A 22657-nucleotide genomic window follows, 5' to 3' on the forward strand; every position below is an offset into this window, starting at 1 on the left:
AGATGAAGAAAACCAAGTCCTTAGATTAAGTGAATTGTTATTACTAATAAATATTTTGGGGAATTTGAATCCAAGTCTTCTTCATTCTAAATTAAACATTACTTTCTTTGATAATTTCTCTGGTAAATTTTGAATGTGCTTTTGGGATTGTGGTAGAAAGATTGGTACGGGATGGGGGAAATTTATCTATTGGTTAAGATGTTAAAAGAGATGTCCTGTGAAGACCTTTCCCATTGCAGGATTTATTTCATGGCATATAAAGTAAATCTAAAAGTTATGTGTGATAAATTCCAGTACTTCTATTCTTTCCATTTTTCTCTTGGCAATATAATATTTATTATTTTATTCCCCTGTTTTCCTGTCATAGAAAGTATGATGTCTGTACCCAAGAGTCTCCAGTTGTCTCACACTGTTGTGAGCTTATGGAAGGTCTTATTCAATTCAGTCCATAACTGTTGTCATTTGAGATCAAATTAAAACTCTGAGGGAAATGATAGATGAACTCTGAGGGAAATCCTAGGAGTAGCAAACTCTCTTCCAGATACTTCCTTCACCAGTCTCCAAAAGCAGCTTATTCTTCCCAAAATAATAATTACAATATAAAAAAAACTGCTGCCTCAACTACCATCAGGTTGTTAGCACAGAAGTGGCAGACAAAGACAAGGTCCTTTATGGGCGTGGAGGGTGTGGGGTTACAGGAAAAGGAGTAAATAAGTTCTGGTTCAAGTTCAGGAAGCCAAAGGAGCTAGTGACTTCCAGATGGGTATGATGAAACAAATTATCTAGAATGAGCAAGGTTTTTGGAAGCTCCAGAACAGGATTTTAGGATCATAGATCAAGAACTGATAGACTTTGGAGGTCATTGAGTCTAACCCCCTCCTTTTACAAATGAAGAAACTGAGGCCCAAAGAGGTGATTTGATTTACCCAATGTCCCATAAGTACTGTTAGAGATGAGATTTGAACCTGAATGTCCAAAGTCCAAATTCAATGATTTATTTTTCCTGTGTACCATATTGTTTTTTTTTAAATTAATTTTCATTAAAGATATTATTTGAGTTTTACATCTTTCCCCCCAATCTTACTTCCCTCCCCCCCACTTCCCCATGGAAAGCAATCTGTCAGTCTTTACTTTGTTTCCATGTTGTACCTTGATCCAAATTGGGTGTGATGAGAGAGAAATCATATCCTTAAGGAAGAGACAAGAAGTCTAAGAGGTAACAAGATCAGACAATAAGATATCTGGGTTTTTCTAAATTGAATGGATTAGTCCTTGAACTTTGTTCAAACTCCACAGCTCCTTATCTGGATACAGATGGTATTCTCCTTTGCAGACAGCCCAAAATTGCTCTGGATTGTTGCACTGATGGGATGAACGAGTCCTTCAAGGTTGATCATCACCCCCAAGTTGCTGTTAGGGTATACAGTGTTTTTCTGATTCTGCTCATCTCACTCAGCATCAGTTCATGCAAATCCCTCCAGGCTTCCCTGAAATCCCATCCCTCCTGGTTTCTAATAGAACAATAGTGTTCCATGATATACATATACCACAGTTTGCTAAGCCATTCCCCAATTGAAGGACATTTACTTGATTTCCAATTCTTTGCCACTACAAATAGGGCTGCTATAAATATTTTTGTACAAGTAATGTTTTTACCCTTTTTCATCATCTCTTCAAGGTATAGATCCAGTAGTGGTATTGCTGGGTCAAAGGGTATGCACATTTTTGTTGCCCTTTGGGCGTAGTTCCAAATAGCTCTCCAGAAGGGTTGGATGAGTTCACAGCTCCACCAACAGTGTAATACTATCCCAGATTTCCCACAACCCTTCCAACAATGATCATTATTCTTTCTGGTCATATTGGCCAATCTGAGAGGTGTGAGGTGGTACCTCAGAGAAGCTTTAATTTGCATTTCTCTAATAATTAATGATTTAGAGCATTTTTTCATATGGCTATGAATTGCTTTGATCTTCTCATCTATAAATTGCCTTTGCATATCCTTCAACCATTTGTCAATTGGGGACTCAGTTCTCTGTATATTTTAGAAATGAGTCCTTTGTCAGAATCATTAAATGTAAAGATTGTTTCCCAATTTACTATATTTCTTTTGATCTTGGTTACAGTGGTTTTATCTGTGCAAAAGCTTTTTAATTTAATGTAATTGAAATCATCTAATTGGTTTTTGGTGATGTTCTCCAACTCTTCCTTAGTCATAAACTGCTCCCCTTTCCATAGATCTGACAGGTAAACTAGTCCTTGATCCTCTAATTTGCTTATAGTATGGTTTTTTATGTCTAAGTCCTGTAACCATTTGGATCTTATCTTGGTAAAGGGTGTTAGGTGTTGGTCTAATCTAAGTTTTTTCCATACTAACTTCCAATTATCCTAGCAGTTTTTATCAAAGAGAGAATTTTTATCCCAATGGCTGGATTCTTTGGGTTTATCAAACAGCAGATTACTATAATCATCTCCTGCTTTTATACCTAGTCTATTCCACTGGTCCACCACTCTGTTTCTTAGCCAATACCAAACAGTTTTGATGACTGATGCTTTATAATATAATTTTAGATCAGGTAGGGCTAAGCCACCTTCTTTTGCACTTTTTTTCATTAAGCTCCTGGCAATTCTTGACTTTTTATTTCTCCATATGAATTTACTTACAATTTTTTCTAACTCAAAGTAATTTTTTGGAATTTTGATTGGTAGGGCACTAAACAGATAGTTTAGTTTTGGTAGAATTGTCATTTTTAATTATATTAGCTCTACCTATCCATGAGCAATTGATATTTGCCCAGTTATTTAAATTTGATTTAATTTGTGTGAGAAGTATTTTATAATTATTTTCAAAAAGATTCTGAGTCTGTCTTGGCAAAAAGACTCCCAATTATTTTATATTGTCTGAGGTTACTTTGAATGGGATTTCTCTTTCTAGCTCTTCCTGCTGTATCTTGCTAGACATATATAGAAAAGTTGAGGATTTATGAGGGTTTATTTTATAACCTGCAACTTTGCTAAAATTGCTAATTGTTTCCAGTAGTTTTTTGGATGATTTCTTGGGATTTTCTAGGTAGACCGTCATGTCATCTGCAAAGAGTGAGAGTTTTATCTCTTCCTTCCCAATTCTAATTCCTTTAATTTCTTTTTCTTCTCTAATTGCTGACGCTAACATTTCTAATACAATTTTGAATAGTAGTGGTGATAATGGGCACCCTTGTTTCACCCCTGATCTTATTAGGAATGCCTCTAGCCTCTCCCCATTGAATATAATGCTTGTTGATGGTTTCAGATAGTTACTGCTAATTATTTTAAGGAACAATCCATTTATTCCTACGCTCTCTAGTGTTTTTAATAGGAATGGATGCTGTATTTTGTCAGAAGCTTTTTCAGCATCTTTTGATATGATCATATGATTTCTGATTGGTTGTTGATATAATTGAGTATACTAACAGTTTTCCCTAATATTGAACCAACCCTGCATTCCTGGAATAAATCCTACTTGATCATAATGTGTTATCCTAGTGATAACTTGTTGCAATTGTTTTGCTAAGATTTTATTTAAGATTTTTGCATCTATATTCATCAGAGAAATAGGTCTATAATTTTCTTTCTCTGTTTTAACTCTTCCTGGTTTAGGTAACAGCACCATATTGGCTTCATAGAAAAAGTTAGGCAGAGTCCCATCTTTCCCTATTTTTCCAAAGAGTTTATATAGAATTGGAACCAATTGTTCCTTAAATGTTTGGTGGAATTAACTTGTGAATCCATCAGGCCCTGGAGATTTTTTTTTAGGGAGTTCAATGATTGCTTGTTGAATTTCTTTTTCTGAGATAGGGTTGTTTAGGTATTTAATCTCTTCTTCATTTAACCTGGGCAACTTATATTTTTGTAAAAATTCAACAATTTCACTTAGATTATTAAATTTATTGGCATAGAGTTGGGCAAAATAATTTCAAATTATTACTTTAATTTCCTCCTCATTGGTGATGAGTTCACCTTTTTCATTTATGATACTAGCAATTTGGTTTTCTTCTTTTTTTTAATCAAATTGACCAGAGATTTATCAATTTTATTGGTTTTTTCATAATACCAATTTTTGGTTTTATTTATTAATTCAATAGTTTTTTTTGCTTTTGCTTTTATTGATTTCTCCTTTAATTTTTAGAATTTCTAATTTGGTATTTAATTGGGGATTTTTGATTTGTACTTTCTTTAATTTTTTTAGTTGCATATTTAGTTCATTGATTTCCTCTTTCTCCAATTTATTCATGTAAGCATTTAGAGCTATAACATATCCCCTGAGAGTCGCTTTGAATGAATCCCATAAGTTTTGGTATGTTGTTTCATTATTATCATTATTATCTAGGATACCATATTGTTTTTAAAGAGAACCAGGGACAGCTAGGTGAGGCAATGGATAGAACACCAGCCCTAGAGTCAGGAGGACCTGAGTTCAAATTCAGCCTCAGACACTTAATAATGCCTAGCTGTGTGACCTTGGGCAAGTCTCTTAACTCCATTGCCTTAAATTTAAAAAATAATAAAGAGAACAAGCTTTTCTTGTTAGAACTTCAAACATTTTATCATTAATAATATTTATATATCATATAAATATGATTAATATATGAGCATATATTATAGATTTGTATTAGTCATAACAAGAGTACTTTTGTCCTTTTCTCATTGGGCAGATCTTGACTGCGAGTGGGGATGGGACCTGTGCTCTCTGGGATGTGGAAAGTGGGCAGCTTCTACAGAGCTTTCATGGACATGGAGCTGATGTTCTCTGCCTGGATCTGGCACCTTCAGAAACAGGAAACACCTTTGTATCTGGGGTGAGGCTTTAAAATTAATATATACCTGTCTCCCGGAAATGTGAACATTAAATAAGAGCAATGCAAACATTTTTCCTAGGGGAAAACCTAGCTGATCAGGGTCTTGCTATCTGGATAAGGGACTCTTCACCTGAGGAAGGGGAGGAAAAAACTCAAATTCTGAGCAAAAGGAGAGGCAAATAAGTTGTAGACCCTTCATATGCTCTTAGAGTATTTTGTTACTAAACACTATAATCTACTGTTTTTAGTGAATATAACCCCGTAAAAAGCTTATGAGTGGGGGTCCCATTCTCTACAATCCCTTCTTTCTTAGATTTTTCAAGGAACCATATAGATTTTCTGAAAAAGTTCAATAATTAAGATATATCCTGTGGATCAAGGCAAAAATCTTAGTGGCCTTTATTTTTTTCCTTAAATAAAAAAGCTAGTCTTAGCAGGGTATCAGTGAGTAACACACCAACATCCCCTTTCTGAGGATCAAGAGACCAAAGTGTACATAATTGAGTCATGTGATAATGAATTGTAACCAAGGACCTGTGAGGAAAATACTAAGAAATTGGAGGGTTTATCAAGGGTCATGGAGAGTATAATAGTAGCAGGAGAACTTGGGGAGACAATGAGGTATAGTCAAAGAAAAGGGGAATTTGGAAAAGAAAGTAACTGATTCTAGACTCAGCTCAGCTCTCTAAGGGTCCTCAGCTACAAAATGAATTCATTGAAAAAGAGAGAGAAAGTGAAATAACATATTTAAAGGACTTGCAGAAGAAGATTATTTTTTCTATTAGTAATTAAGAACAATTAGGGACAAATTGCATTTACATTAATTTCCTATAAAAAACAGATTGGGAAAGATTTAAAGCGAATATGACAGATAAAAAACTTGGAGTCTAAAATTGAAGGAATTTTTTAAAAATTTACAAAGATCTGATTCTGATGCTTTTAGAACTCTTATAATTTGAAAACTGCATCTCCATATTAAGGAAACTTAAATTGGCATTAAAACCAAGGCAAAAATTTCCTAATATCAGAGTCTAGAAATAGTAAGGAACTTAGGAGCCACATGTTTAAAAGGGAAAAAAATAGATACCTTATTGGATTAAGCTGTAACTTTTCTAACTAATTTTTGCATTGCTTTAGCTATTGATTAAGTTTCCATAACACAAAACAATCTATTTGCCTTTTTTCCTCTCTATTCAATCATCCTAATTGTCTTGGAGAAAAAAACCATTTCATATATTATTTCATATATTTTGGTATACTTATATGTAAATCTGTTAGATAATAACATTTCATAAATCTTTGGATACTCCCAGCAACAACATTGGCTACAGCTTGGTTGATCATCTTCTAGAAAAAAAGATGATCAAGGTGGATTTGAGCTTCACTGAACTGAACTTGGTTGGTATTCATACAGAAGATACACTGGGTCTATATTTGAACCTTTCTAGTGGTGAGACATACCAGGACCTGAACTCTCTTGGCAAGGTTTTCTGGAACTCAAGGTCATTTCTATGTCATGATGATCTTGTGAAAGATCAATGAGAGTTGACATTTATGAAATATTCTGTTGGTTACAAAGTGCTTTACCTATCTTATCTTATTTGATTCCTTAGAACCAGAAATAGGGGGCGGCTAGGTGGCAGCTAGGTGACATAGTGGATAAAGCACTGGCCCTGGAGTCAGTAGTACCTGGGTTCAAATCCCATCTCAGGCACTTAATAATTAGCTGTGTGGCCTTGGGCAAGCCACTTAACACCATTTGCCTTGCAAAAAAACAAAACAAAACCTAAAAAAAAAGAACCAGAAATAGGAGGAAATGAGGAACTAGAGCAGTTTTTGTATTCCCTGTTTGTTTTTGCCTTTTTAATTATGAGGAAAGAAGGTTGGAGAGAGAAAGATTCAAAGGGACGAAGTAGATGGAAATAGTTTCTACCTGCTCTAAAAAAGGAAAAACAGAATTAAAGTTACTAATAAAATGACCCAGATGTTGCTTTTCTCTCACACCTCTCATCCAGGAGCTATGCGCGTAAAAAAAAAAAAAAAAAAAAAAAAAAAAATTAGACATACCCTTTGCCTCCAAAAACTTAATTAAAAATGTTTGCCTTCAATCAAATTTTTGCAGTGTAAAAAAATCCATTTTATAGGGGAAAGGAACTAGACCTATGATTTCCATTAGGATAAGGATTCCCTCCACCAATTCATATGAGCACCTTATCTACAACTTAGTCTTAGGGATTTGTGTGGATCACTGAAATTCTAAGCAACTCAACCAGATTCACACAGCCAGTTTATGCTTTCCATCCACGAGGTCAGGAAAGAAAAATGAGATATTTAAATAATCTTACCTAAAGTGGTATTAAGTCACATACTGTAATTATATTGCATGTTAAAATTTACAAAGCATTTTTCTCACAGGAGCCTTGTAAAGTAGAAAGTACCACAGTTATTATATTTACGCAACAAATAAGGGAATTGAGACTCAGAGAGGATGTGTCCAGGACCGTGGGAATAAAAATTAGTCAGGTGTGCTTCTGATTGGAATCCAGTGGTCTTTTGACTGTGTCATGCCTGCATTTCTTTTCTATACCCATTTGTTACTCTTGTCCTTTTAGGCATATAACTCAGAACAATTTTTATTTCTAGGGCTGTGATAAAAAGGCCATGGTTTGGGACATGCGCTCTGGCCAGTGCATCCAGTCATTTGAAACCCATGAATCTGATATCAACAGTGTCAGGTTAGTAAATTAAATCTTACATCTATTATTACATTTCTTTACTTTGCTCTTTTCTCAAAATATGGATAAACTGAAACTTAAAGGACAGTGAGAAGGAAAGATTTTTCCTCAAAAAACATAAACTTCATGGGGTGGCTAGGTGGTACAGTGGATAGAGCACTGGCCCTGGAATCAGGAGTACTTGAGTTCAAATCCGGCCTCAGACACTCAATAATTACCTAGCTGTGTGGTGTTGGGCAAACCACTTAACTCCATTTGCCTTGCAAAAAAAAAAAAAACTAAAAAAAAAAACCCTGTAAACTTCAGTGTATTAGTCTTCCCCCTAAATTATAATTATATGAGACAAAATTATTTTTAAAAAATTACAACAGGGGTGGCTAGGTGGCGCAGTGGATAAGAGCACTGGCCTTGGAGTCAGGAGTACCTGGATTCAAATCTGACCTCAGACCCTTAATAATTACCTAGCCATGTGGCCTTGGGCAAGCCACTTAACCCCATTGCCTTGAAAAATCTAAAAAAAAAATTACAGCAGCAAGGGAGCAGTAGGTACTGGATAAAGAAAATAACTAGTTAAGTATCTTTATTCTTTTTTGTGTCTTTCCAAGGCTTTGATATTTGAGGCAAGGTAGATAAAGGCTGATGATGAAATGATGAGAAGGAGGAGAACAATATTTACAGAGATTTGCAAAGTACTTTACAAATATTATCTTATTTTATCCTTACAACAACCCTGGGAGGTAGGTGAAATTATTGTCCCTACTTTAGGTGCCGTTATTATGCCATTTTATAGATAAGGAATCTGAAACCAATAGAGACTTGCCCAGAGTAACACAGTAAATATTTGGAGCTGGATTTGAATTCAGGTTTTCCTGACTCCACATCCAGTGTTTTATTCACTGCACCACCTGACTGCCATAATAATATCATCAAGCGTAAGTGGTGAGATTGGTTAGTGAGAGGGTATAAGATGTGATGGATTGAGTGAACAATGTGTTGGTAAGTTAGAGAATATGGTCACTGAACAAGAAAAAATTGATAGATCATTATTCCAGGAGAAAAGATCAGTAAGTCTGCTTTCATTGTTCTATAGTGAAAAGGTAACTAGTTGGTTGACCCAATTTTCTGCCTTTAACCTGGTTATTTGGTACCATATCAGCTATCCAGAGTGTAGGTGGATAGGGGAAATATAGTGAATAGTTAGTGATACTACAGAATGCTAGAATATGAAATTTATATTTCTCCCATCCCAACTTTAGATAATAGGACTTGTTTTTAAGCAAACATGACAAATATATACATTAAAGTACACATGGTCCTCCTCCAGAAGAGTCCTCAGGAATGTTCATACATATTAGGGGCTCCTATGTTTGAAACCCCACCTTGGTAGAAGGGATACCAGGATTGTCTTCTTTTTTTATATCCTCAAGGAAAGTCTTAGAAGGTGAATTTGATTTTTTTAAATGACCACAAATATTAGGGTATATTTGATAAAATGGATGAGCAAGCTAGATGACACTAGGTTTGGACAAGTCAAGATATGACTACAGAGCAATGGATCTGATTTGGCCTGTTAACTGGCTCTAAAGATAGTTTCAAAGAAAGAGTCCCAGACAGAGATGTTTTGAACAATAGCAATATCATTGGAATAAGTATATAGTCTTTCAGTGTGAATACTGTGAAGGACAAAACTCATTTGAATATTTAAAATTCAGGTATTTCCCACAGTCAAATTCCTTTGTAAAAAAGCTACACTAAATATATACAACTTGCATATCATTTTTCATTAGAGCTGTATTTCTCTAGTAACTCTCTTTTAGAGATATGACTTAGTATATCAGGCAAAAATAAACAAATGAACAAAAAAAACTTGACAATATGGTGCTGCAATAACACGATGAAACTAGTCATTATTAAGACTCAATAGAGGCGACTAGGTGGCATGGATAAAGCACTGGCCCTGGAGTCAGGAGTACCTGGGTTCAAATCCGGTCTCAGACACTTAATAATTACCTAGCTGTGTGGCCTTGGGCAAGCCACTTAACCCCGTTTGCCTTGCAAAAACCTTAAAAAAAAAAGACTCAATAGGGGTAACTAAGTGGCACAGTAGATAGAGCACCAGCCCTAGAATCAGGAGAATCTGAGTTCAAATGTGACCCCAGTCACTTACTAATTACCTAGCTGTGTGACCTTGGGCAAGTCACTTAACCCCCCATTGCCTTGCAGAAAATTAAAAAAAAAACCTCAGTAACATTTCCCCAACAACATGCTTCTGGTTGATATAAATTCCCTTTGCATGTCCCAATACTTGATGATCTCCAGGTATTCTGGTCAACTTTAAATTCTCATCTGTTGTCTTTTCTTCTGATGAGCACAGTTTCAGACTGGTTCATTAGATCATAAGAAGTTATATCTGGGGTGCTTGCAGGATTCTGGAAAGATGGTAGAGTAGGTCAGAAATTTCCAAGCTCTCCGGAATTTATCCACAAACAAAACAAAATAGAACCTCCCAGTGATCATAGAGTGGCCAGAAATAAACAAGTTGGGGGAGATCACTGGTTCTTCTTGGGCTACTTGGGAAGACCAGAGGAAGAACTCCAGTACAGAGGTTCAACCTGAGTAAAGTACAAACACCTCCAAGCTATCTCTCCTGAAACACATACAACAAGCCCTGGGGGCAGGGGGGCTAAAAGAGGGGAGAAGGGGTGAGCAAACCTCTGAGAAGGGGAAGATCAAAGGACCCTCTGCTGCCAAGGAATTCTAGACCAAGTTGTGCTACTGAGCGGTGGTTCTCAGTGAGAAGGAATGAACAAATGCCTGTTGAGTGCAGAAGCAGTGGAACTGGATGCTGTTGGCTGTGAGTTCTTATAAGAGAGTTGAGTTCCTGGTTTCGGTTCCAGATTAGAGGAGAGAACTAAAGGTTGCAATCACTGGAGGGTCCTCAGGAATCAAGGGCATTTCCAGTAGAGCCTAACTGTGACTTGGAGGGAGAATAGAATGCTGAGATTGAAACCCAGACAAAACTCAGAAAATAACAAGAAGAACCCAAGAGCAAAGGCACCATACCCCATACCCCAGGACTAGAAGTGATTATAATAAATGGCTAAAAATTGAAAATAAAAATAAAAATGGGCAAGCAATGGCAAAAAAAAAAACCTCACCCATAGAGAGCTACTATGAAAATAGAAAAGATCTGGGTTCAGAGGAAGACACTGAAGCAAAAAAAAAAAAAAAATGCTTTTCCTACCCCAAAGAGTAACATCAAATGGTCATGTACCCAACAAGTGTTCTTGGAAAAACTTAAAAAGGACTTTTTTTTTAATATTTAATATTTATTCTCATTTTGTACAAATTTTTTTATACATTAATAAAATATTCTTGTTTAAGAGCAAACAAAATACCCCCTCCCCCCCCCCAAAATATAGACTCACTTGAGAAATAATAGTAATAATTGTAGGTATGGCCAGGTGGCGCAGTGGACGGAGCACCAGCCCTGGAGCCATGAGCACCCAAGCCCACATCTGGCCCCGTACACCCAACAATCACCCATCTGTGTGACATGCAAGCCACCCGAACCCCACTGCCCTGCAAAAAAAAAAACAAAAAAAAGAAAAAAACCCAAAATAAAATAAAATAGTAATAATAGTAGGGGTGGCTAGGTGGCAGATAGAGCATTGGCCCTTGAGCCAGGAGCACCTGGGTCCAAATCTGGCCTCAGACACCCAATGATCACCCTGCTATGCAGCCCCAGGTGGGCCACCCAGCCCCATTTGCGCTGCACGCCCCCAAAAATAATAATAAAAAATGTGCTTGAGTCTTTGTTCCAACACCAACAACTCTGTCGCGAGTGGGTCACATTCTTTATGATAAGTCCATGGCAAAAGTTACTTCCATATTTTTCCACTGTTGCCATTGCTGATTGAAACTCCCTCCTTTCATATTTCTCCACTACTATGTACTATATTTTCTCTCTCCTTTCACTCTGACTCTGCTGTAGGGTAGCTGAGTGGTACAGCAGACAGATCCCTGGTCCTAGGGCCAAGAGGCCCCGAGCCTCCATACCACCCCTTAGGCCCAGCATCCACCTGGACCTATGGTCTCGGACAGGCCATCCAATCCCAGCCCCTTGCAAGAACTTAGAAAGAAAATGTGTTATATCTGACCACTTTCCCCCCATGGTCCATCACTCACATCACCCCCCTTACCCCTGTTCCCTCCCTCCTTCTTACTCCAGATGCCTATACCCCATTGGGTATATATGCTGTTTCCTCTCCTAGCCACCTCTGAAGAGAACAAAGATTCCCTCATTCCCCCTTGCCTTCCCCCTACCATATCATTGCAGTACCTCATTGTAATAAAAATATTATTATATGAAATATCTTGGCCTATTCCCCCTCTCCTTTTTCTTTCTCACATTACATTTCCCTTTTTTCTACTGACTCCATTTTTTTACTCCATATTTTATCTTCAAATTCAGCTTTCTCCTGTGCTTCAACTATAAAAGCTCCCTCTACCTGCTCTATTAACTGAGAAGGTTCATATGAGTATTATCAGTGTCATTTTTCTATGCAGGAATACATGCAGTTCATCATCATTAAGTCCCTCTCATTTTCCCCTTCCCCTCCACTCTCTATCTGAAGATCAAACCTTCTGGCCATTCCAACAGGAACATTTGAAATTCCCCTGGTTCATTGAAAGTCCATCTTTTTCCCTGGAAGAGGACATTCAGTTTTGCTGGGTAGTTGATTCTTGGTTGCATTCTAAGCTCTTTTGCCTTCTGGTATTTTATATTCCAAGCCCTACGAGCTTCTAGTGTAGTTGCTGCTAAGTCCTGTGTGATTCTGACTGCAGCTCCACAATATTTGAATTGTGTCCTTTCTCTTTGACTTAGGAGTTCTGGAACTTGGCTATAATATTCCTAGGGGTTGGTTTTTTGGGATCTCTTTCTTGGGGGGATCGGTGGATTCTCTCCATTTCTATTTTGCCCTCTGCTTCTAGAATATCAGGGCAATTTTCCTGTAGTAATTCTTTGAAAATGATGTCAAGGCTCTTTTCCTGATCATGACTTTCAGATATTCCAATAATTTTTAAATTATCTTTCCTAAGTCTGTTTTCCATATCAGTTGTTTTTTTCAATGAGATGTTTCACATTTTCTTCTAATTTTTCATTTTTTTGGTTTTGAAGTATTGATTCCTGATTTCTGGTAAATTCATCACTCTCCCTGAATTCTATTCTTTGTCTGAAGGATTTGTTCTCCTCGGAGAGTTTTCTTATCTCTTTTTCCATCTGGCCAATTTTGCTTTTTAAAGCATTCTTCTCCTCAATAACTTTTTGAACTGTTTTATCCATTTGACCTAAGCTGGTTTTTAGCATGCTGTTTTCTTCAGCATTTTTTTGGATTTCCTTGACTAGGCTGCTGACTTCATTTTCATGTTTTTTCCTGCATCTCTCTCCTTTCTTTTCCCAGTTTTTCTTCTAACTCCCTCATTTGATTTTTGATCTCTGTCATGGCCTAAGCCCAATTTCTATTTTTCTTGGAGTCTTTAGATGCAGGACCTTGTGCTTCCTCATCTTCAGACTAAGTATTTTGATCCTTCTTGTGTTCACAGATAATGTATTTCTCAATGGTGTTCCTTTTGTTTCTCTGCTTGCTCATTTTCCCAGTCTAAGCCTGTTTTGGGGTGCTTCCTGAGCTTTTGGGACACTCCCACAAGGGTTTCAGTGTGTGAGGCTCTATCCTCCCTCCTAGTCTGTAAATGACCACAAGCTCAGTTGGGGGGGGGGGGGCTGCTGTTCTATGGGGGGCCCTGGGCTGTGATCAGGATCTGAATGTGGTCAGAGCCCCAGAGTCCTGTTCCAGGGGCAGAGGACAGAGCTTGGCAGTCTCTCTCTCTCTCCCCCCCCACTCCCCACACCAGGTTCAAAGGGCTCATGCCCTGGGGGCTCCTGCTTACCGACTCCGCCTGCTTCTGTTTCCTGGATTTGGGATGCAGTGGCTAAGCAGCTAGCTGTGTGCCCTGAGGGCTGGGCTTCATGTGCTCCCTCTGGCAGAGGTCCCCCCCCTCCAATTTGTGCCTGGTGTTCCCCAGGGTGTAGGTCAGGAAACTCCTCTGCTGCTGTGAGCTGTGGCTCCCAGCACCCTGGGGCTGCCTCCAGGAGGCTGAAGTTCTTTCACTCTGGCAGGCCGCCCCTCCAACCCCAGGGAGCAGAGCCTTTCTGCTCTTTTCCAGGTTACTGTGAGTAGGAGAACTGCCTCATTGGGTCCCTCTGTGGGTTCTATCTCTCGAAAATTTAGTTAGAGTCCTTAGTTTCAAAGATTTATGAGAGAGCACCTAGGACAAGATCCACTGTTGTCGCCATCTTGGCTCCAACCCCTTAAAAAGGACTTTAAAGAAACTTTAAAAATCAAATGACACTAATAGATTTGTATCCCAAAAGGATCCTTGTGTGTGTGTGTGGGTGTTCCAATAATATTCAAAAGCTCAAGAAGCACCCCAAAACCAGGCACTGGCTGGAGAAATGAATAAACAGAAAAAGGAGGAACAGCATTGAGAAATACATTGTCTGTGATCCCAAGAAGGATCAAAATACTCAATCTGAAGATGAGGAAGTACAAGCTCCTGCATCTAAAGACTCCAAGAAAAACAGAAATTGGGCTCAGGCTATGACAGAGCTCAAAAAAAATTTTGAAAATCAAGTAAGGGAGATAGAAGAAAAATTGGGGAAAGAAATGAGAGAGATGCAGGAAAAACATGAAAAAGAAGTCAGCAGCTTAGTCAAGGAGATCCAAAAAAATGCTGAAGAAAATAACATGTTAAAAACCATCATAGGTCAAATGGATAAAACAGTTCAAAAAGTTATTGAGAGGGGCAGCTAGGTGGTGTAGTGGATAAAGCACCAGCCTTGGAGTCAGGAGTACCTGGGTTCAAATCCGGTCTCAGACACTTAATAATTACCTAGCTGTGTGGCCTTGGGCAAGCCACTTAACCCCATTTGCCTTGCCAAAAACCTAAAAAAAAAAGTTATTGAGGAGAAGAATGCTTTAAAAAGTAGAATTGGCCAGATGGAAAAAGAGATAAGAAAGCTCTCTGAGGAAAACAAATCCTTCAGATGTAGAATGGAGCTAAAGGAAGGTGTTGACTTTATGAGAAGTCAAGACACAATACTTCAACACCAAAAGAATGAAAAATTAGAAGAAAATGTGAAACATCTCATTGAAAAAAAACTGATCTGGAAAACAAATTCAGGAAAGATAATTTTAAAATTATTGGGATACCTGAAAGTCATGATCAGGAAAAGAACTTTGACCTTATTTTTAAAGAATTCTTACAGGAAAATTGCCCAGATATCCTAGAAGCAGAGGGCAAAATAGAAATTGCGAGACTCCACTGATCTCCCCCAGAAAGAGATCCAAAAATAAAAACCCCAGGAATATTAAGTTCCAGAACTCCGAGGTTAAAGAGAAAATATTACAAGCAGCCAGAAGAACATAATTCAGATATCATGGAGCTGCAGTCAGGATCACACAGGACATAGCAGCAACCACATTAAGGACTTGTAGGGCTTGGAATATAATATTCTGGAAGGCAAAAGAGCTTGGAATGCAACCAAGAATCAACTACTCAGCAAAACTGAACATCCTTTTCCAGGGGAAAAGATGGACTTTCAATGAACCAGGGGAATTTCAATTGTTCTATTGAAACAACCAGAGCTGAACAGAAAGTTTGACCTTCAAATACAGGACTCAGGTGAAGTATAGAGGGTGGAGGAGAAGAGTAAAATATGAGGGACTTAATGATGATGAACTGCATGTATTCCTGCATAGAAAAAATGATACTGATAATATTCATAGAAAACTTCTCATTTAATAGAGCAGGTAGAAGGAACTTTTATGGATGAAGCACAGGAGAGAGCTGAATTTGAAGATATAATATATTGTAAAATTGGAGTCAATGGCTAAAAGGGAAATGTAATGGGAATAAGAGAAAGGAGAGGTGGAATAGGTTAAGATATTTTGTATAATAAGATTTTTTTATTGCAATGAACTATTGCGATGATATAGAAGGAAGGAAGGCAAGGGGGGAATGAGGGAACCTTCGCTCTCATCAGAGGTGGCTCAGAGAGGAAACAGCATATACAATCAATGGAGTATAGACATCTAGAATAAAAAGGAGAGAAGGGGGACAAAGGGAAGGGATGATGTGAGTGATGGAGGAGAGTGGTCAGATATAACACATTTTCTTTTTCACTTCTTGCAAGGGGCTGGGATTGGGTGGCCTGTCTGGGACTATGGGGCTGGGTGGTTGCTGGGTCTCAGGGGTGGTATGTGGGCTTGGGGCCTCGACCCCAGGGCTAGTGATCAGTCTACTGTACCACTCAGCTACCCTACAGCACATTTTAGAAGAGGGACAGAGTGAAAGGAGAGAGAAAATATAGTATATGGTAGTGGGGAGGTATAAATGGAGGGAGTTGCAATCAGCAGCGGCAATGGTGGAAAAAATATGGAAATAGTTTTTGTGATGGACTTATCATAAAAGAATATGATCCACCTGAGACAAAGCTGATGGTGTTGGAACACACACTGAAGCACATTTTTTTCTCTTTAATTATTATGTTTATTACTCTTAAACAAGAATATTTTAGTAATGTATATTAAAAAAAACATCATCTGTACAAAAATAAATAAATAAATATTTTTTAAAGAGTAAATTAGAAAAGGGATAGGATAAAAAGAGAGGCTGTGAAGAATTATAGTGAAGAAAACTAGAATGGAGGGAAATACACAAATAGTAATTATAACTCTGAATGGGATGAATTCACCCATAAAATGAAAACAGCAGAATTGATTAAAACTCAGAATCTGATAATATGTTGCTTAAAAATGATGGATACACACAGAGTTAAAATAAAATAAAAAGTTGGCATAGAATTTATTATGCCTCAGCCAAAGCAAAAAAAAAGTAATGATAGCAATCATGATATCAGACAAAGTCAAAGCTAAAATAGATTTAATTAAAAGATAAACTGAGAAACTATGTTATGATAAAAGGTAGAATAGATAATGAAGCAATGTCAATACTAAGCATATATACCAAATACGATAGCATCTAAATTATTAAAAGAAAATTTAAATGAATTAAGGTGGAAATAAATAGTAGTACTATCATAATAAAGAACTTTATAAGTCTTCCCCCTCTCAGAACTAGACAAATATAGCCATAAAAGAATTGAATGGAAATAAAAAGGAATATATCATTTTCTCACATGGTACCTTTACAAAAATTGGCACAAAAACTTTATAGCTCAAGGAAGAAATATTCAATGCTTCCTTTAAAGATCACAATGCAATAAAAATTACATTTAATAAGGGACTAAGGAAACATAGAAAAAACTAATTGGAGGGTGGCTAGGTGGCACAGTGGATAGAGTACCAGCCCTGGAGTCAGGAGTACCTGGGTTCAAATCCGGTCTCAGACACTTAATAATTACCTAGCTGTGTGGCCTTGGGCAAGCCACTTAACCCTGTTTGCCTTGCAAAAAAAAAAAAACCTAAAAAACTAATTGGAGACTAAACAACCTTATCTTAAAGAACACATAATAGAAACCATCAGTAATTTCATTAAAGAAAATGACAACAATGAAATAACATATCCAAACCTATATGATATAGCAAAAGAAATAAGAAGAAAAATTTCTAAGTACTTATAAAAAAAGAGAAAAAACACATCAATAAACTGGGCAATTTAAAAAACTAGCAAAAAAAAAAGATTAAAAATCCCCAAATAAATACTAAATTGGAAATCCTAAAAATTAAAGGTGAAATTCATAAAATTGAGTGTAAGAAAACTATTGAATTAATAAATAAAATTAGGAATTGATACTATGAAAAAATCAATAAAGTAGATAAACCATTGATTAATATGATTTTTAGAAAAGAGAAAAGAAATGTAAATTAAAACAACTTTGAGATATCATTTTATTTCCATCAGAGTAGCTAAAATGATATAAAGGGAAAGTTTCAAATGTTGAAGGGGATGTAGAAAAATTGGGACACTAATTCATTGGTTGTAGATCTGTAAGCTGATCCAATCATTTTAATGAAAGTTTTGAAATTATGCTCAGAGCTTTTAACCGGCCGTATACTATGTTGACCTAGCAATACCACTATTAGATCTGTTTTCCAAAATGATTAGGGAAAATAGAAAAAAAAACTAAAACCTTTCATTTTCTAAAATATTTATAGCAGCTTTGTGGTGGCATAGACCTGGAAATTGTCCATCAGTTGGAGAATAACTAAACAACTTATAGTGTATGTTTATGACAGAATAATACTCTGCTATCCTAAATGATAAGCTCAATGATTTTAATTTAATTCAATTTTTTCTTTCCTCTGGTTACATGCAAAAACAAGTTTCAACATTCATTTTTAAAATCTTGAGTTCTGAATTCTCTCCCCTCCTTCTATCCACCCCCTCATTGAGAAAGCAAGTTATTTGATATAAGTTAAAATTGTGCAGTCATGAAAAACATTACCACAAGTCATGTTGTGAAAGTAAACATAAGACCCCCCCAAAAAAAGAAACCTCAAAAAATAAAGTTAAAAAGAGGATTGAGCTCAATGATTTAAAAAAAACATGAAACAATGAAGAACAAAATGAGCATAACCAAGAGAATATTGTGTATAGTATCAGTTCTGATGTTTTAAGAACAACTCTGAGCAACCACATCATTTTGACTATTATATATACTCAAATTAACCACAAAGATTCTATGAAAGAAGATGCTGTTTGTACTGGGCCTATACCCTGAAGATATTATGAAAAATATCACTCGTACAAAAATATTCATAGCATAGTTTGTGGTGACAAAAAAATTGTAAATCAAGTAAATGTCCTTCGATTGGGGAATGGCTTAGCAAGCTGTGGTATATGTATGTCATGGAACATTATTTTTCTATAAGAAACCAGGAGGGATGGGAATTCAGGGAAGCCTGGAAGGATTTGCATGACCTGATGCTAAGTGAGATGAGCAGAACCAGAAAAACATTGTACACCCTAATGGCAAATAGGGGCGATAATCAACCTTGATGGACTCGCTCATTCCATCAGTGCAACAACCAGGGACAATTTGGGGCTATCTGCAGTGAAGAATATCATCTGTATCCAGAGAAAGAACTGTGGAATTTGAACAAAGACCAAAGACTATTACCTTTAATTTAGGGGGGAAAAAACTGGTATCTTATTATTTGATCTTGCTATATCTTATACTTTATGTTTCTTCCTTAAGGATGTAATTTCTCTCTCATCACATTCAATTTGGATCAATGTATACCATGGGAACAATGTAAAGACTGACTTCTGTGGGGGGTGGGGGGAGGGAAGTAAAATTAGGGGGAAAATTGTAAAACTCAAAATAAATAAAATATTGAAAAAAATGAAAAAAGAAAAGATGCTATTTGACTCCAGAAAAAGAACATCTATCCCTCCCTCTCTCTCTCTCTCTCTCTCTCTCTCTCTCTATATATATATATATATATATAGATAGATAGATAGATAGATAGATATAGATATATATATAGATATACACACATTTGTGTGCAAATGTATATCTATGTATATAACTTATATCAAAGTTGGGATGGAGAGAGGGCAAAAAAAGTTACATAATAACTTTATTATATATTTGAAAGGAATAGAAAGTTGTACATAAATGATCTGCAATTTCATGAACAATTCTATTTTCTATCTTGCTTTGTTATGGAAATGCCTTTTTTATTTCTTAATTTCAGAACAAAATAAAATTTTAAAAAAAGAAGTTATATTTGCACCCAGGATACTTTCAAGAGTTTGGATCAATTCTATAGTAGTCACAGAGAATTGAAATATTTGATGTGTTGTCCCATCTCCCATGGTTCACTCTGACAAGTCACTTAATCTCTGTTTTTCTTAGGTTCCTCATCTCTAAAATGGGAATGATAATAATAGAACCATTATCAAAGAATTGTTGTGAAATTCAAATGAAATGTAAACTATAGAGGACTTAGTACAGTGCACGCAATAATTGGTATATAAGTTTGGATATTATTATTAGAATTATTTAACCATGGATGTGTATTAACTCAGCATCAGAAATTTAGGGAGGCAGTATTACCATGGGAAGTCACTTAACCCCACTGTCTTGCAAACCCCCCACCCCGCAAAAAAAAAGGAAGTTTAGGGAGGGCAAGTAGATTGAGACTTAATCTCCAAAAGAGGAAGAATGGAGGACTGACATTGAGAAAAATGTGGACAGTAAAGTAGCATTCATTCATGACACTGAAATAAAATCAAAATAAGAATGACTGCCAATTTTTATTAAAAAAATAGAAGAAGAAGAAGAAATGAGATTATGACATATCAGTAGAGTACATATAAGAGCAGCTTAGGTATGAAAGAGTTATTATACTTTTAGGCATCCATCTTCAAAATCCAGGACTTTCTGATAAAGTTAATTGAAGGTATATTAGCTATTTTACTCATATAAAAATATTATTTGAATTATCTCCTCTATCCCCCATCTCCCTCCTTTCCTTGATAGAACAACTATTAAGGGGGTTTTTTAATGGTGGTAGTGCAAAACAAACTGATAATTCAGATTTGAAATAATTGAGGAGGAGAATTAATAAACAAAGAATAATTATTAGTAACACTTATTAAGTCTATATTAACAATGATAAGTAGGATGATGAGTAAATGAACTAGGAGAAAAATACACAAAAGTTAGCTTAAGTGGTTATTATTTTTCAATAGACTGTCCACTATTTCACTGTTATGGTTTGACCCAAATGAGTGACTAGAACTTCAGAAGATTTCACCTCTTCTGTTGGACCTACAGGTACCTGGCCTCTGGGGTAGAACCAGGAGCTTCTAGTGCTCTGGAGTCTAGAAGAAAGTGCAACTTGGCTGCTTCTAGGTCTTGAGTCTGAAGCTAGAGCCACTTCACTTTTGGTTTCTTGTGCAACAGGAACTGCAGGAGCCTCAGTCTCCTAACCTTCCCCTTCCTCTTTGTTCTTGTCATCCAGAGAGATCTTTGCCTCACTCAGTACTAGGCTGCAAATCTTAGAGCTTCCAACTCTGTATCCACTGATTTTTCTGCATTGGCATCAGATAGCTTCTTGTTTCTCAGACTAGATTCTGAGCTTCTTCTCTGTCGGTCACCAAGTCCTCTCTTCAGTCTTGTTAGTGATGACCTAGGAATCTAGGCCTATCTTCTCTTTGTTGTTCTCTGCCCCTGATCTTCTTTGGGAGTTAAAACTTTTTTTTGTCTTTAGTTTTCTCCTCATTTAGGCTGGGCCACTACTACTTCTCCTCTCTTTGGAGTTCTTGGGGGAGGGGGTGTCCTGGGGTCACCCCTGGGAAGAGTCTAAGCCTTGGGTCTGCTTGTCTAGGACTGAGAGATGAAGTCCCTTTCCCAGGCTTGAGAGAAGAGACTAGACCAAGGGAGAGCCTGTTGGAGCAATGCTGCTTCTGCTTACATACCTTGCTATCTTGTGTAATTATGTTCCATTTCTTCCCAGAAATATTTGCAGAGGATTAACTCAGTGTAACATTCTCCCTTCTCAACTCCTACTAACCTTCGTGGTTTCTCTGTGTCCCAACTAGAATTCCATCTTTTACTGGAAGCTTTTCCCAATACCTCTTAACTCTAGTGCCTTTCCTCTGTTAACTATTTCTTATTTAACCTGCATACATCTTGCTTTATATGTATAAGGAGAATAGAATGAGTCTTATATATGTAGTAAAAAACTCCAATTTTTTTTGCATATTGATTTCTCCATTAGACAGTAAACTCCTTAAGGGGAAGGGTTGTCTTTTCTTCCTTTTGTATCTCCAGAACTTAGCAAAGTACCTACACATAGTTTGTTGACTGATTATTCTGTTTTCTTTGAATATCTTAGGAATAGTAGATGTAGCATTTACGCTTTCCATTTATTCTTATTACATGATTAGCCTATCTCATTTTCCAGAATGCATATAAATATGTTTATATGTATCTTTGATAGTTATATTTACTATCATTTCTAATGTACCAATCGCCATTGGCAATATACTATAGCCAGGATTGTGCTGGTAAATATTTAACAAACACTTTGGGAAAAGAAGGGGGGGTAATATAGCCACAACATACTTTTAATTTTATTTTATTATTTTATTTTTAATCATTATTATTATTAGACATTAATATTTTATCCATCACTTGGTCTAGAAATAAACAAAAACTTAAGCCTTAATTTGTAGCATTTGCTGATTTCCAAAGTTCAAGAATGTTCACACTGAAAATTTAGCAATTAGTTCTCATGAGTTTATTCAAACTGGTTTCAGCCCAGTCCTGGCTATAGCCTACTGCCACCTCCCACATAGCCTTCCATTGGGACACCTGCAGTTGTGATATTCTGTGATCCTGATTTGCCACCAAATAACCACAAAGCATTAGTAATACAAAAGATACAATAGTGATAAGAACTCGCTGTCTACCAATACAAATTGGCCCCTTTTCTGAAGATTGTAGTTTCAGAGAGTTGTCTAGAATACTAAGAAGCTAAATGAATTTTCTCAGAATCACATAACTAGTATATATCAGAGGTGAGTCTTGAACTCAGATCTTCTAGGCTCCAAGGCCAGCTCTCTATTCCAAAAATGGGATAAAATAATGACCTAGCTCACAAGATTGAAAGCAATGCTATAAACATAAAATTTTACATGTCAAAAAGATACTACAAAAGTATATGTTAATAATTTTCTATAGTGCTTTGCCTGCCATATTGCATGAAAAGTGATTTTTGTAGAATAATTTTGCAACCACAACTTTGTCTCTTACAGATATTATCCCAGTGGAGATGCCTTTGCTTCTGGTTCAGATGATGCTACGGTATGTTTCCAAGTAACTGAATATTTGTTTTTGAAAGAGAGAATTATGTCTGTACAGTTTTCCAAGAAGAAAAAAAATCATTGTTATATGCCTTCCAAAACTCTTTCTCATACAGTTGAAAAAGATAAGAGTTAATTTGTTTTGCATTATACTTCTTTGATGGAAGGGGAGAGTTCTTGGGGAGG

At 36.5% G+C, this 22657-nt stretch overlaps 1 protein-coding gene across 2 annotated transcripts in view; it reads left to right on the top strand.

Moving 5' to 3' along the window:
- Nucleotides 1-22657, top strand: part of GNB5 (G protein subunit beta 5) — a 66994-nt gene that overhangs the window by 39020 nt on the left and 5317 nt on the right. For both annotated transcript variants that reach the window (XM_074234666.1, XM_074234665.1), the window contains 3 exons: nucleotides 4689-4832; nucleotides 7476-7567; nucleotides 22424-22472. In XM_074234666.1, coding sequence (XP_074090767.1) covers nucleotides 4689-4832; nucleotides 7476-7567; nucleotides 22424-22472 — 285 coding nt within the window. The remainder of the gene's footprint in view (nucleotides 1-4688; nucleotides 4833-7475; nucleotides 7568-22423; nucleotides 22473-22657) is intronic.

Source organism: Macrotis lagotis, chromosome 4 (genome assembly GCF_037893015.1).
Source record: "Macrotis lagotis isolate mMagLag1 chromosome 4, bilby.v1.9.chrom.fasta, whole genome shotgun sequence".
In the NCBI taxonomy this organism is placed as follows: domain Eukaryota; kingdom Metazoa; phylum Chordata; class Mammalia; order Peramelemorphia; family Peramelidae; genus Macrotis; species Macrotis lagotis.